At 45.9% G+C, this 12,664-nt stretch overlaps 1 protein-coding gene and 1 long non-coding RNA gene across 10 annotated transcripts in view; one reads left to right on the top strand and one right to left on the bottom strand.

Annotated features, from left to right (window-relative positions):
• Positions 1 to 12,664, bottom strand: part of ATP1A4 (ATPase Na+/K+ transporting subunit alpha 4) — a 32,279-nt gene that overhangs the window by 1,828 nt on the left and 17,787 nt on the right. The window contains exons 13-20 of the mRNA XM_005903876.2: positions 9,493 to 9,629; positions 8,959 to 9,109; positions 8,507 to 8,675; positions 6,747 to 6,901; positions 6,469 to 6,592; positions 5,098 to 5,243; positions 1,441 to 1,571; positions 1,246 to 1,347 (exon numbers count right to left, since the gene is read on the bottom strand). Of these exons, the coding sequence (XP_005903938.2) occupies positions 1,246 to 1,347; positions 1,441 to 1,571; positions 5,098 to 5,243; positions 6,469 to 6,592; positions 6,747 to 6,901; positions 8,507 to 8,675; positions 8,959 to 9,109; positions 9,493 to 9,629 (1,115 nt within the window). The remainder of the gene's footprint in view (positions 1 to 1,245; positions 1,348 to 1,440; positions 1,572 to 5,097; positions 5,244 to 6,468; positions 6,593 to 6,746; positions 6,902 to 8,506; positions 8,676 to 8,958; positions 9,110 to 9,492; positions 9,630 to 12,664) is intronic.
• LOC138986385 (uncharacterized) overlaps positions 1 to 12,664 on the top strand; it is a 40,001-nt gene that overhangs the window by 18,187 nt on the left and 9,150 nt on the right. The gene's annotated exons all lie outside the window — the stretch shown is intronic.

Below are 12,664 nucleotides of genomic sequence, written 5' to 3'. Positions count from 1 at the left end.
GGTGGCTACCATGTTGGACAGAGCAGGCCTAGGCCATGGTTCAATATGTGTGCACACACATACCCTTCAACCAATATGAACAGTTACATACACACAGTCATGCAGCCATTCAACAACGGTTATCATATGTCTACTCTGTGTGCTAGGTCCTGGGGAAATAAAACTGAAGACATGATGGTCTTTGATCTCAAGAAGCTCAAGTGATTGGAGAAAACAGAGAAACACACAAAATAATCACAGTATTAGGTGATGAGTTTTATGGTCAAGGTTTATACACAGTGTTTGGGAGCATGGTTAATGCCCAACCACACTTACTAGCATTTGTATGTTGACATTAATAGCAACATCAGCTGCGCTACTATTAGCAAAGTGCCCCCCAGGGCCAAGTGCCATGCTCCATGTGTTATATACATCTCTACATGTAATTCTCAGTCTGCCAGATGTGTGTTATCGAGACTTTGCCATGAAACTGAGGCTCAGAGAGGTTACCAACTTGTCCAAGATCATAGAATAATATATAGTACCGTTGAAATTCAAATCTGGAATTGCCAGCATCTAAGGGCGGTGCCAATGTCTTAGTAAACATTAATTTAGCAGCTACAGAATGTAAAACATTGTGTAAAACACTGCAAGGGACAGAAAGGTGAGCAAAATGTATAAACACGTAGAAAATCAGCTGGGAGGATACACACTAAATCATTAATAGAGGCTACCAATACAGAGTTGGGAGAAGGGGGAGTGAAATGGGAGTTTTGGTTTTTTCTCTATAAAACTGTTAAATGAAAAAATTTCATAAGCATATACTAATATAAAAAATGAAAACATAGGACTTGAACCAAACAAGGTACCAGATAGTAAGAATTTCAGTGTGCCCACTCACATACATACATATGAAAACATATTTGCAGAAGTACAGCAAAATTAGCCTTGCATAGAGTAGGCTATTTTATGATTGCATCAGTTCCGAGCAATATGTAGCCTGGGACAGCTATACCATGCGTTATTATAGAAAAGAAACCACTCTGTTAAGCACTGGTGAATCCACGAAATTTGCATGTCTGGTGAGTGCAATCACTCATCCCTAATCCCTCCTCAAATAAGATGTGTTTATGGGAGCACAGGCGGTCCTCTCTACATCACTGAGTGCCGCCCTGCTCGCTCGACTTCCCACGCGACCGCACTTCCTCCCATATGCTTCCCCTGTGCCCAGAGAAGCCTTGCCTTGCCCCCCCTCCCCTTACTCACTTGAGTGGGTACATTCGCAGAGCTACATCCATGCCTGGCGTGTAGGACAGAAAAGCGGCCAGGATTGTCTCCTCCAGGATCCCAAATATGAGGATCTTGTTTCTGAGAGGAGATATTTATGGGGTGAAGGAGGTGATCAGGGAGAGGCAGGGGGTGCAGTTTGGGGCGGGGCTGGGTTTGGGGGGCAGCGCTCACTTCATGCCCTGCTGGAAGATTGAGTTGCGACGGGTCTTACAGATGATGAGGTCAGCCCACTGCACGATCACGATGCTGACGAAGAAGGCCGTTTGGCACGTGAACTCCAGCACCTTCCGCTGCTCAAAGGTCTAGGGAAGGACAGGCAGAGGGGAGCCATCAGCGTCAGGAGGGATTCAGCTATGCCTCAAAGGCTGCTTCTTTCTCCTGCCTTCCCAGACCCCAAGGCTGAATTAGGGGACCTCTTTAGATTGCCACAGCCCTTCTCACATATCTCTGTCATAGCGCTTTTCACTTTGTGTTTTGCGTTTATGTTTTCCTTATTGGACTGAGAGCCCCTCAAGGGCAAGCACCTCGTTGTATTTATCTGTGTCCTCCCTCCCCATGCTTTGTTCAGTGAGTGGCAGGGAGGATGGCTCATAAATATTTACTAAGTTAATAAGAAGAGTGGTGTAAAAGAAGGTGGACTCAAGAGGAAAGCAGGGTCTAAGGAAGCAGGTAAGGAAGACGGGACTGTAGGGAATCTGCATGCAGAGGGGAAGCGATACCCGAAGAGTGGTCCCAGATGGGAGGCATTCACTCATCCGTTCATTCATTCTTTCATTCACATTTTGCACAGAAGGAAGTTAGAGTCCAGTGGGGAAGATAAATACGCGATGTCGGCACTGTAGGTTGGTTATAAGAGGGACATCACAGAGGGCTGTGCAAGCACAGGAGAGGTGCATTTAAATTAGATTGGAGGAAAAGCCCATTAAAAAACAACAGCATGTTTGGGGGACTTCCTTGACTATCCAGTGGTTAAGACTTCACCTTCAAATGCATGGGGGTATGGGTTCAATTTCTGGTTGGGGAGCTAAGATTCCACGTGCCTCACAGCCAAAAAACCAAAACAAAAAACAAGGGAAGCAATATTGTAACAAACTCAATAAAGACTTTAAAAAGTGGTCAACATCAAACAAAATCTTTTTTAAAAAAAGCATGCTTATAAATAACTTGTAGCTCGAATAAAAAATTTGAAAATGTATAGGACCAAACAATAATGAGATACTACAGATAGAACCTCATGGGATGTGGTCAAAGTTGTACTTGGAGGGAAATATAGAACCCTAAGGGCTTCCCTAGTGGTTCAGTGATAAAGAATCTGCCTACAGTGCAAGAGATGCAGGGTCAATCCCTGGGTTGGGAAGATCCCCTGGAGAAGGAAATGGCACCCTGCTCCAATATTCTTGCCTGGAAATCCTATGGACAGAGGAACCTAGAGGGCTATAGTGCATGGGGTTGCAAATGTTGGACTTGACTTAGAAACTAAACTACCACCACCACCATAGAGCCCAAAACAGTAGAAAACAAAAGCTAGAAATTGATGAGCCAAGCACTGAACTTAGAATGAGACCAGTCAGCACATTTCTGTGCGTCAGATCATGCCACCCCTGTCCTCTGCAGCCAGCTACCGAAACCAAACCACTCCCATCATCCCTTGAAAATTTTAGTTTCTGACTCACTGTCATTCTAACGGCGCCTGTCCTCATTTTTTGGAGATTTAAATATCCATGTTGATGATCCTTCCCATACCGTGGTCTCACAGTATCTTCATCTACTCCAATGGTATACTCCCTTCCCCACCTGATTGCTTGCTCCCGTGATTAAACTCCAGATGTCTTTTTCAATAGCCACATTTTTTCTGTCATTTCAGTTTTCAAGCACCTCTATTCTCTCTGTTCACCGTCTTCATCTTTCAATATCCCCTACTTTAGTATCCCAATTCCAACACTTCTTTGAACTCCTCTTGGGCTTACAATCTATGGACCCAGTATGTTATCTATTCAGCTATTATCTTTCTCCCTTCCCACCCTGTGCCCCTAACTAGAATATGACCTCCACAAGGGCAGTCTCTTGGCTATTTTTGTTCACTACCATATCCCAGGGACATAACAGTCTCCAGTGCATAGAAGATGCTCAACAAGTATTCACTAAATGAATGAACGGTGACCAAATGAATTACTGCCAGTGGTATTAGCAGTATGTAGGGTACCTCCTAGGGAAGAAGCTCTATACTTGATAATCTGAAGATTACAGCAGTGGGAGAGGCACAGACCTTGCCTTTATGGCATTTATTTGGCAGGGCAGTTGTTCTCAATCTGTTCTGCAATATCTTAAGATGTTGCTGATATAATTTGATGTTAATTCAAATTAATTTTAACTATCATTAGTTGATTGTAAATAAACATATGACAAGCTTAATCTTGGTAGCAGGGAGATGGTTTCAAGATATAAAACAAACAAGGCTTGATCCGAGGATTGGGATGTTGACAAGGTACACAGCAGTGAGGACTCTGGGATCTTTGGACTTTGCTAGCTGGGAACATTGACATCTGTCGGCCTCGAGAGGCTCAGGTAGTGGAAATCTGTTGGAGAAGACTCTTGAGAGTCCCTTGGACTGTAAGGAGATCAAACCAGTCCATCCTAAAGGAGATCAGGCCTGAATATTCATTGGAAGGACTGATGCTGAAGCTGAAACTCCTGTACTTTGGCCACCTGATGCGAAGAACTGATTCATTGGTGCTGGGAAAGATTGAAGGCAGGAGGAGAAGGGGACGACAGAGGATGAGATGGTTGGATGGCATCACCAACTCTATGGACATGAATTTGAGCAACTCCCGGAGTTGGTGATGGACAGGGAGGCCTGGCATGCTGCAGTCCATGGGGTCGCAAAGAGTCGGACACGACTGAGTGACTAAACTGAACTGAACTGTGTGTGCGGGCCAGCGTTCCAACAATGATCTTGATTTTAACATACTTTTGAGAACCCTGCAGTTAGCTTGGTTTGGAGGCATCATGGTGACATGGCAAAGTGCTGGGCGGGAATCAATCCAGAATTCTAGTCCAGCTCTTGTACGGGTTCACTGTGGGGCTTTGAACAAGTCACTAAGCCTTTCCAGCCAGATTCAGATTCCTCATTTGTAGGCTAAAGAATAGGCCATCTTGTCCTCCACAGACTGTATGTGAAGTCTCTGGTCCTATGATTCTAGCAAAAATTGGTGTCACATCTCCCACTGTCTCAGAAATTGGGATGGAAGTGTTCACAAATACATACTTACTAAAATTCTTAAATACATATTTTTGGATAGAGGGCTTCAGTTTAGACCTCATTTATCTTGGGTGTTAGGAATGACTAATACAGAGAGGCATCCTCTAAGTTTAAACAGTTTAGAATGACAAGGAAGAAAATATACAAAGAAAATAAGTTTTCAGATTTAAAATCCTATTCTTTGAACTCCCACAGAAAAGGAAAATAACAGGAGAAAGAGGATCCAGCACTCATTTCTGGGGCAATGATGAATAGAACCTGGAAATCAGCCTCCCAAAAGTTAACAGACAGAGAAGATTTCCAGGTCGAAGGAAGCCAGAAAGACCCAGAAAGATATGAACAGGCAACAGACAGTAGTAATTAACAGAAATGAAGTCTTTGTAAACAAAGAGAAGAATGTTTGCTGATGTGATCAGAGGTTGAGGTCAAGTGTTACAAGGCTCCTGTAGGACTGGAGATGAGGATCGTCTCTGTCTGCCTAGTGTCTTCAAAAACTTGCTAAACCCATTTCTCCTGGTTACTTCTTCACTCTTGTATGGCCACCATTTACTATCTTGCCTTTCACTCACCCACTGCTGTCCATAGCTGTCCTCCAGGTCATTGATGTATCGATTTTCCCAGTTGACGCGGATGCCCAGCAGATCAGGAGGCTTAAAACCATTCTCAGCCAAGATCACAAAGTAGGTGAAGAATCCTGCCAGAGCCTGGATCATCCCTGTCAGTGATAGTTAGAGGTCAGGGGAACCTCACTCAGAGGAGGATCTCAAAAGGCAGACCACGGAAGAGGTGGCGCCTGGGACTTGCTTCTAGCAGGGTTGATGTATGTCTGAGCTGTAATGTTGAAGATTCATGCCATCAGTGATCTGACCCTGCCATCTCTGTTGGACTTGCCTCCAAAGTCTGACACTGGTTTCTAAGCTGTAACCCAGGGTCATATAACCATAAAACTGGAAAGGATCTGAGAGGGGGTTTATTCTCTCTCTCTCCACCAAGTGAATGCTGGACTCCTCCTCTCCATTTCCTCTGACACCAGGACACTCATCAAGTCCTCTCTTACCCTCACATTTCTCCCATCTGCTCCATGCCTCTCCCTTGGTCAAAACCTCCATCCCCCATGCCTGGGAACCATAGCGTGGCTGATGCTAATGTGTGCCTACTGACCACAGAGCTGGCACCGTTTGTCGGTACCTGCACACAGTGATTCTCACAGCAATTCTGAATTGTCATTTACGTTTCAGAAGTGGGAAAACTGAAGCACGAAAAATATTCAGTCATTATCCAGGGTTGTACAGGCAGTCAGTTGTGATACTGAGATTCAAACATAGATATGGCTCCTAAATCTGTGCCTTTTCTATGTGTTTCCATCTCTAAATACTGGTATTGTCTCCTCTGTCCATATCTCTTGCCTGTACCCGTTGTACCTGGCTACTCAAGAACAAAGAAGTGTCTTTCAAGACTTGGACCCACTATAAATACTACCTGTGTCCACAGCCTCATTCCCCACTACTTCTTTATCAGGAATAAGCACTCCACCAACTTGATGTATTCACTCTTCAACAGCCAGGTATCGTCTGGTCCCCGTCTGACCATCCACTCATTAGCTGAGCCCTATCTTCCAGCCCCAAGTCTAAGCCATGTTTCCTCCCCAAGGCCTCTCTGTCCGCAAGACTGGCGAGTCCTGCCTTGTACTCCTGTAGTGTGTCCTATCTGTCCTCAATACGTGGCACTTGGAAAACAGCCTGCCATCCTTTCATGCGTGTTTGCGCCTTTCGACTGGATCCTTAAGAGCAGATCAGAGATCAGTGGTTTTTTTTGTGCTAGAGCCTAGCACAGTTCATAATTAAGATAGCTCCCTGAACTTCTAAACCAGGACTGGCCTCATGACCCTTCTGGGGCAGCCTCTCCCCACTCCCTTCCACCCCTCATTCCTGCAGCCGCACCTATCTGTCCGTAGGCCATGCCAATGAGACGGTGATTCACTAGCTTATCAGTCTTTGAGTTCCGTGGAGCCCTCTTCATGATGTCACTCTCAGCTGACTCATAAGCCAGGGAGATAGCAGGGACCTGGAGGATGGAGGGTGGAAGCAACAGGGGACACACAGCTCAGAAGGAGACTCAGAGAAGTCCCTCAAGCTCTGCCCCTCTGCCTGACCTGGATCGTCCCAACTCAGTCCATTTCACAGGAGTTCCACGAGCCGGGTCCCATCTGGGTCCTCACCATGTCAGTGCCCAGGTCAATGCAGAGGATGGTTATGGTGCCCAGAGGCAGGGGGATGCCGAGGATGATGAACATCAGGAAGGGGGTGATCTCAGGGATGTTGCTGGTCAGGGTGTAGGCGATGGATTTCTTCAGGTTGTCAAAGATCAGGCGGCCTGGGAAGGATGGTCAACCTTCTGTGAGCAGCACAGAGACGTCACACCTCCCACAAACCAGCTCCTGGGCAGAGAGGCCGCTACAAAGCACTGTCACACAGTCCGTGAAAGGGTCTTGGGCCGTGGCAGCCCCAGTTTTGTTTCTAAATTGTGTGACTGTTAGTTAAAGCCATGATTTAAGCATGTCAAATTTGTATACTCTGTGTTCTTGGATTCAACATGGCTACTATCATCTGATGTCTGAAAATTAAGCAGGCTGGGGCCTGGTTAATACTTTGAGATGTCTGAGAATGCCAGTATAAAAGCCCTAAGAAGATTAAGGCTGGATTTGCAGCAACATGGATGGAACTAGAGATTATCATACTAAGTGAAGTAAGTCAGACAAAGACAAATATCATATGACATCACCTATATGTAAAATCTAAAATATGACACAAATGAACTTATTTACAGAACAGACAGACTCACAGACATGGAAAACTAATGATTATCAAAGGGGAAAATTACTTATATATAAAAATGAATCACTTCACTATACACCAGAGACTAACACAATGTGGTAAATCAATTATACTTCAATTAAAAAAAAATTAAGGCTGAAATGGAAAGAGCCTGGGCGTGGGTTCCAGTTGCATTTTCTGCCATAACTAACTTGTCATCTTGGGCACCCCTCACCTCTCTGACCTTCATTCCTCCTGCCTTGCAAGATGGCTTGAATCCTTCCCTGACAACCTTTTAAAAACGTGTCACCCCTCCTTCCACTCCCTGCTTTACTTATTTTTTTCCATTGCACTTGTCTTCTTTTATTACACTGTTCAGTTGATTTTCTGTCTATCTTAATTCACTAGAAATTAAGTTACCTGAGAGCAAGGAGGTGTCTTTTTACTCCCTGTTGTTGAATCCCCAGCATCTAGAATGGTGTCTGATACACAGTTGATGCTCAAAAGTTTATTGAATTGAGTGGACATACAATACTGAGGATTATACAAGGTCTCAATACTGAGGATCATTCATGGTTTCAGTATAATGTTAACCATTATTATTACGTGGATTGTAATAGGTTTTAATTCATAGCTCCAGACAGAAATCAGGGAGCCCAGGAAGCAGAAATCTGGGCTTCACCAATGGGAATTGTCTCCGTGAAAGAGGGGACCTGATTTGGCTCATTCAGTCAGGCTCCAAATGACCTTGATATGTCAACATCATTCAGACAACAGGTTGCCTGAAAGTCCTCCTGAGATTGTGAAGTACAGAGTAGTCTTATGAGTATGGCTACACCCTGAAACCTACAGTAGAATCCTACAGTAGAAACCTATAGCAGATTCAAGTAGGATCTCCCGAATCTCCATGAGAGAAGCAAACAAACTATGCTGCACTAGAGCTGCCTAGACAATCTGGACTTTCCTCCAATCACATAAGGGTTCCACGTAGTGATGGTCTAAGGACCAGCTGAATCCAATTTGCAAAATTGTGACTTACACTGATTTTTCCCAGTGTGTACAGGAGGTTGGAAGATGGGCAAAGGAAATGAGAATAATGTGCATCAACTCTCACCTGAGTCTGAGGGCCAAGTAAGTCCCTGCCCTGGGCACCCAGCTTCCTTACCCTCCTCCACACCCGTGACAATGGAAGCAAAGTTGTCATCCAGTAGGATCATGTCAGCGGCCTGCTTAGACACGTCAGAGCCGGCGATGCCCATGGCGATGCCGATGTCCGCCTTCTTCAGTGCCGGGGAGTCGTTCACCCCATCCCCTGTCACTGCCACAATGGCTCCCTGGAGGAAACACAGAGGGAGTGAAATAATTACTGTGTCAGGTTCAGGACCCGTCCCAAAGGTCAGCTTGATTTCATCATCCCTTGTTTCTTGATATAGCTTCTTGGCCCTTCCTTCTCCTGCACCTTCTGAGATAGCGAAACTATCAGGGAGCCCCCAAACAGATGCCTGTCTCAGGGGTTCACAATCGGATGCTCTCTGGCTCCTCCTCCAGCCCAGCCCACATGTTCCTCTGCTTGGTTTGGGGCTGGGTGACTTCCCAAGCCTCCTTGGTCTCCCTTACCAGCCTCTGACATCCCTCTACAATGATGAGCTTCTGCTGGGGTGAGGTCCGAGCGAACACGATCTCAGTGTGGTTTTGGAGGATCTCATCAAGCTGCTCAGAGTTCATATTCTTTAGTTCTGAGCCATGCACCACAATGGCTTGGGCGTCCCTGAGGAAGAGGAATTTCTAAAGGTTAGTTCCAGGTATTGAGAATTCACCAGGCATCCTGGTACCCTCAAACTCATCTTTGCTATAACCTGCTTGTCTCTCCTTTCACCCCATCTCCTCAACTTGTCCCCAGCCATGCACTCTCCCCAGATTGGCACACTGTATCCCCACCCCCCACCTCTTCCTCCCTCTTCTCTGCCTTCTTCTTCTGCCCACCTTCTACTGACATAGTCGCTTGGTCATTTTCCTATTATGTTTTACTTTTCAGTAAGTAAACCATGCGTGTCCTACCTACAGAAAGAACCTCCGAAAACTTTAGTTGGTGGAGCAAGCTAAGGATGGAGGGGAAAAAATGGTATATCTGAATTCTTTAGGGGGTCTCACCTAGGATTGACCTTGCTGACAGGGATCTTGAGCCGGGCAGCAATGTCCTCTGCTGTCTCAGAGCCCTCTGAGATGATGCCCACACCCTTGGCAATGGCCTTGGCTGTGATGGGATGATCCCCTGTTACCATAATCACCTGAGTTGGGAGGGGAGGGAAAGAGAGCAGAGTCATCTTCAGAGAGGTCCCCAGTCCTTCATTTCTCTCTCCAAGAGCTAAGAGATCACTGCTGTCATTCCACAGGGGTTTAAGTAGCTCATTTCCAAGAACTTGGGCTGTCAGTCAAAAATCTTGCTATGCTAGCTTCAACCCTTGGGAGGGGGTCAAGGCCATCAGACCATAAAACATAGGACAAATTGGACTCTGGTTACCCATGAATAAATCAGGGATTTGAGTGTATTTACTATATTCAGATGGAGAAGGAAATGGCAACCCACTCTTGTATTCCTGCCTGAAAAAGCCAATGGACAGAGGAGCCTGGCAGGCTACAGTCCACGGGGTTGTAGAGAGTCTGACGTGACTCAGCACGAACAAGCACAGTATATTCAGAATTTCATGTATCGCTCCAGAAGCTATTCTGCCTCTTTTTTTAAAAAATTATTTAATCTTTTTAATTGGAGGATAATTGCTTTACAATGTTGTCTTGGTTTTTGCCTTACAACAACCCAAATCAGCCATAAGTGTACGTATACTCCCTCCCTCTTGAACCTCCATCCCACCTCCCACCCCATCCCCCTCCTCTGGGTTGTCACCCAGCGCCAGGTTGAGCTTCCTGTGTTATACAGCAGCTGCGCACTAGTCTTATGTATGGTGATGTAGCTGCTTCAAAGCTACTCTCTCAATTCGTCCCACCCTTCCCTTCCCCTGTTGTGTCTCTAAGTCTGTTCTCTGTGTCTGCATCTCTATTCTTGTTCTGCAAACAGGTTCCTCAGTATCATGTTTCTAGGTTCCAAATGTATGTGTTAATATGCAGTATTTGTTTTTCTCTTTCTGACTTACTTCACTCAGTATCACAGGCTCTAGATTCATCCACCTCACTAGCACTGACTTAAATTTGCTCCTTTTAATAACTGAGTAATATTCCATTGTATGTATGGACCACAACTTCTTTATCCATTCATTTGCTGATGGACATCTCGGTTGCTTCTATGCCCCGCCTGTTGTAAATGGTGCCGCCACGAACATTGGCGTACCTGTGTCTTTTTGAATTATGGCTTTCTCAGGGTATATGCCCAGTAGTAGGATTGCTGGGTCATATGGTGGTTTTACTCCTAGTTTTTAAAGGAATCTTCGTACTATTCTCCATAGTGCTATACTGCCTTTTTAAGCTCAAAGACAGAAGCACCTACCATTAGAACAACAGCAGTAAAGGAACGTCTGGATGAATCCATCTGCCCAGCAAAATTTCATCCAGATCCAAGTGCATTCTGATCCTCACTCTACCCCTCTTCTTCCCACCGCCTCCTTGTGCCCCTGGGTTCTGGCCCTTTTCCGGGCACCTGGGCCCAGCCCTAGATCTATCCCTTTCCTCCCCAAAGATCAGGTGCCCGTGTGTGTGGTCTTCTAGCCTTCTGTTCTCCTAACCCTCCTCACGTTGTCTGTGTGTGATGGCTTGTCTGTCTCTCTCCTCTGCTGGACTGAGAACTCTGAGAGCATGGGGCCATGCCTGTGATTCATGTTAAGTTTCCAGCTTAGCATAATTCCTAGCGCAGAGTAATCATCAACAAGCAATTACAGAATGAGGGAAGGATCGCTTCCTGGGAACCGCTGCCCATGGTTCCCAAGTGCCCTCTAAGCACATAAATCTCAGGCTTTGGTGGGAGGGAGAAGGGAACTATCTGACTGTGGCTGAACTAAGAACAGAGGTCCTGGAAAGGTCAGTCTGTTCACTCCCAGAGCGTGGAAATAAGCCTTGAAGGGGTTTTCCCATGAGCCCTCCTCATTCCATACTGGCACTGCTGGCTTGCTGGATGAAGTGCTAACTGAGCCGGGATTACCAGGGACTCAGGCAAGGTGTGCTATGAGCAGTTCCCCCCTCATTGGTCTCCAACGCCCTGGCTCGGTTATGGGGCGCTGGGGCCTCACAAAGCTGGGCCTGTGGATCTAGGAGGGAACTGCACCAAAGATTCCAGGTGTGGTTCAGACTGAGCCCTCAGCGATGCTTTTTAGGCTTACCGTGCCCTGCACATTTCCCAGTAGCTCATTAATAATGACATGTAGGACAGTTGTCGTACCTAGGCCTGCCTGACCAGAACTACTGTTCTACAGCAGTTTCTGGAAGTACCACCTCCATGCCAGCCGGGAGAAATAAAAACAAAGTCAGTCACCCCAAGAGTGAGTTCCTAGGACACAATTTCACAGAACACTGAGATGCATTCACATAACAGAAGAGAATGGCTCCCTTCAAAATAAAAGGCATTTGGTAGTTTCTGGAATTCGCCAAGTACTAAAGGAATTTCATGTCTCACTTCTTGATGCTGACTGTACCTCTGGTGTTCCCACGTACTCTTGCAAGCTGACTTCCTTGTTCCCTTGGGCCCTCTTCCCCCAGATCAGACCCATTGAGAGAGAGCTTCCAGCGCTGGTGACCTTAACTTCAGGTGCTTGCTGCTCAGCTGCAGTTCTTAGAGGAGGCTGGATTCATAGCCAGGGCCAAGTAGCCTCATACTGCTAAGGGCCTCAGGTAGTGGCAAATACCATGGGATAATTTTATTTTTAATGATTTGGTATTCTTTATTTAAAAAAAAAAACTTTCCATTTTATATTGGAATAGAGCCAGTTGGCTTCCCAGGTAGCTCAGTGGTAAAGAACCTGCCTGCCAATGCATAAGAGACGTGGGTTTGATCCCTGTGTCAGGAAAATCTCCTGGAGAAGGGCATGGTAACCCACTCCGGTATTCTTGCCTGGAGAATCCCATGGACAAAGGATCCTGGCAGGCCACAGGCCATGGGCTTGCAAAAGAGTTGGACAGGACTGAGCGGCTAAATAACAACATAGCCAGTTAATAATGTTGTGACAGTTTCAGGTGGACAGCAAAGAGACTCAGCCATATATACACATGTATCCATTCCCCGCCGACTCCCCTTCCATAATGGGATAATCTTATTTCAGTTTTCTTTTTTTTTGGCCATGCCACACACAGCATGTGGGATCTTATTCCTCCAAGGGATAGA

This window comes from Bos mutus, chromosome 3 (genome assembly GCF_027580195.1).
Source record: "Bos mutus isolate GX-2022 chromosome 3, NWIPB_WYAK_1.1, whole genome shotgun sequence".
Lineage (NCBI taxonomy): Eukaryota > Metazoa > Chordata > Mammalia > Artiodactyla > Bovidae > Bos > Bos mutus.
This window is presented reverse-complemented; position numbering and strand designations above follow the sequence as displayed.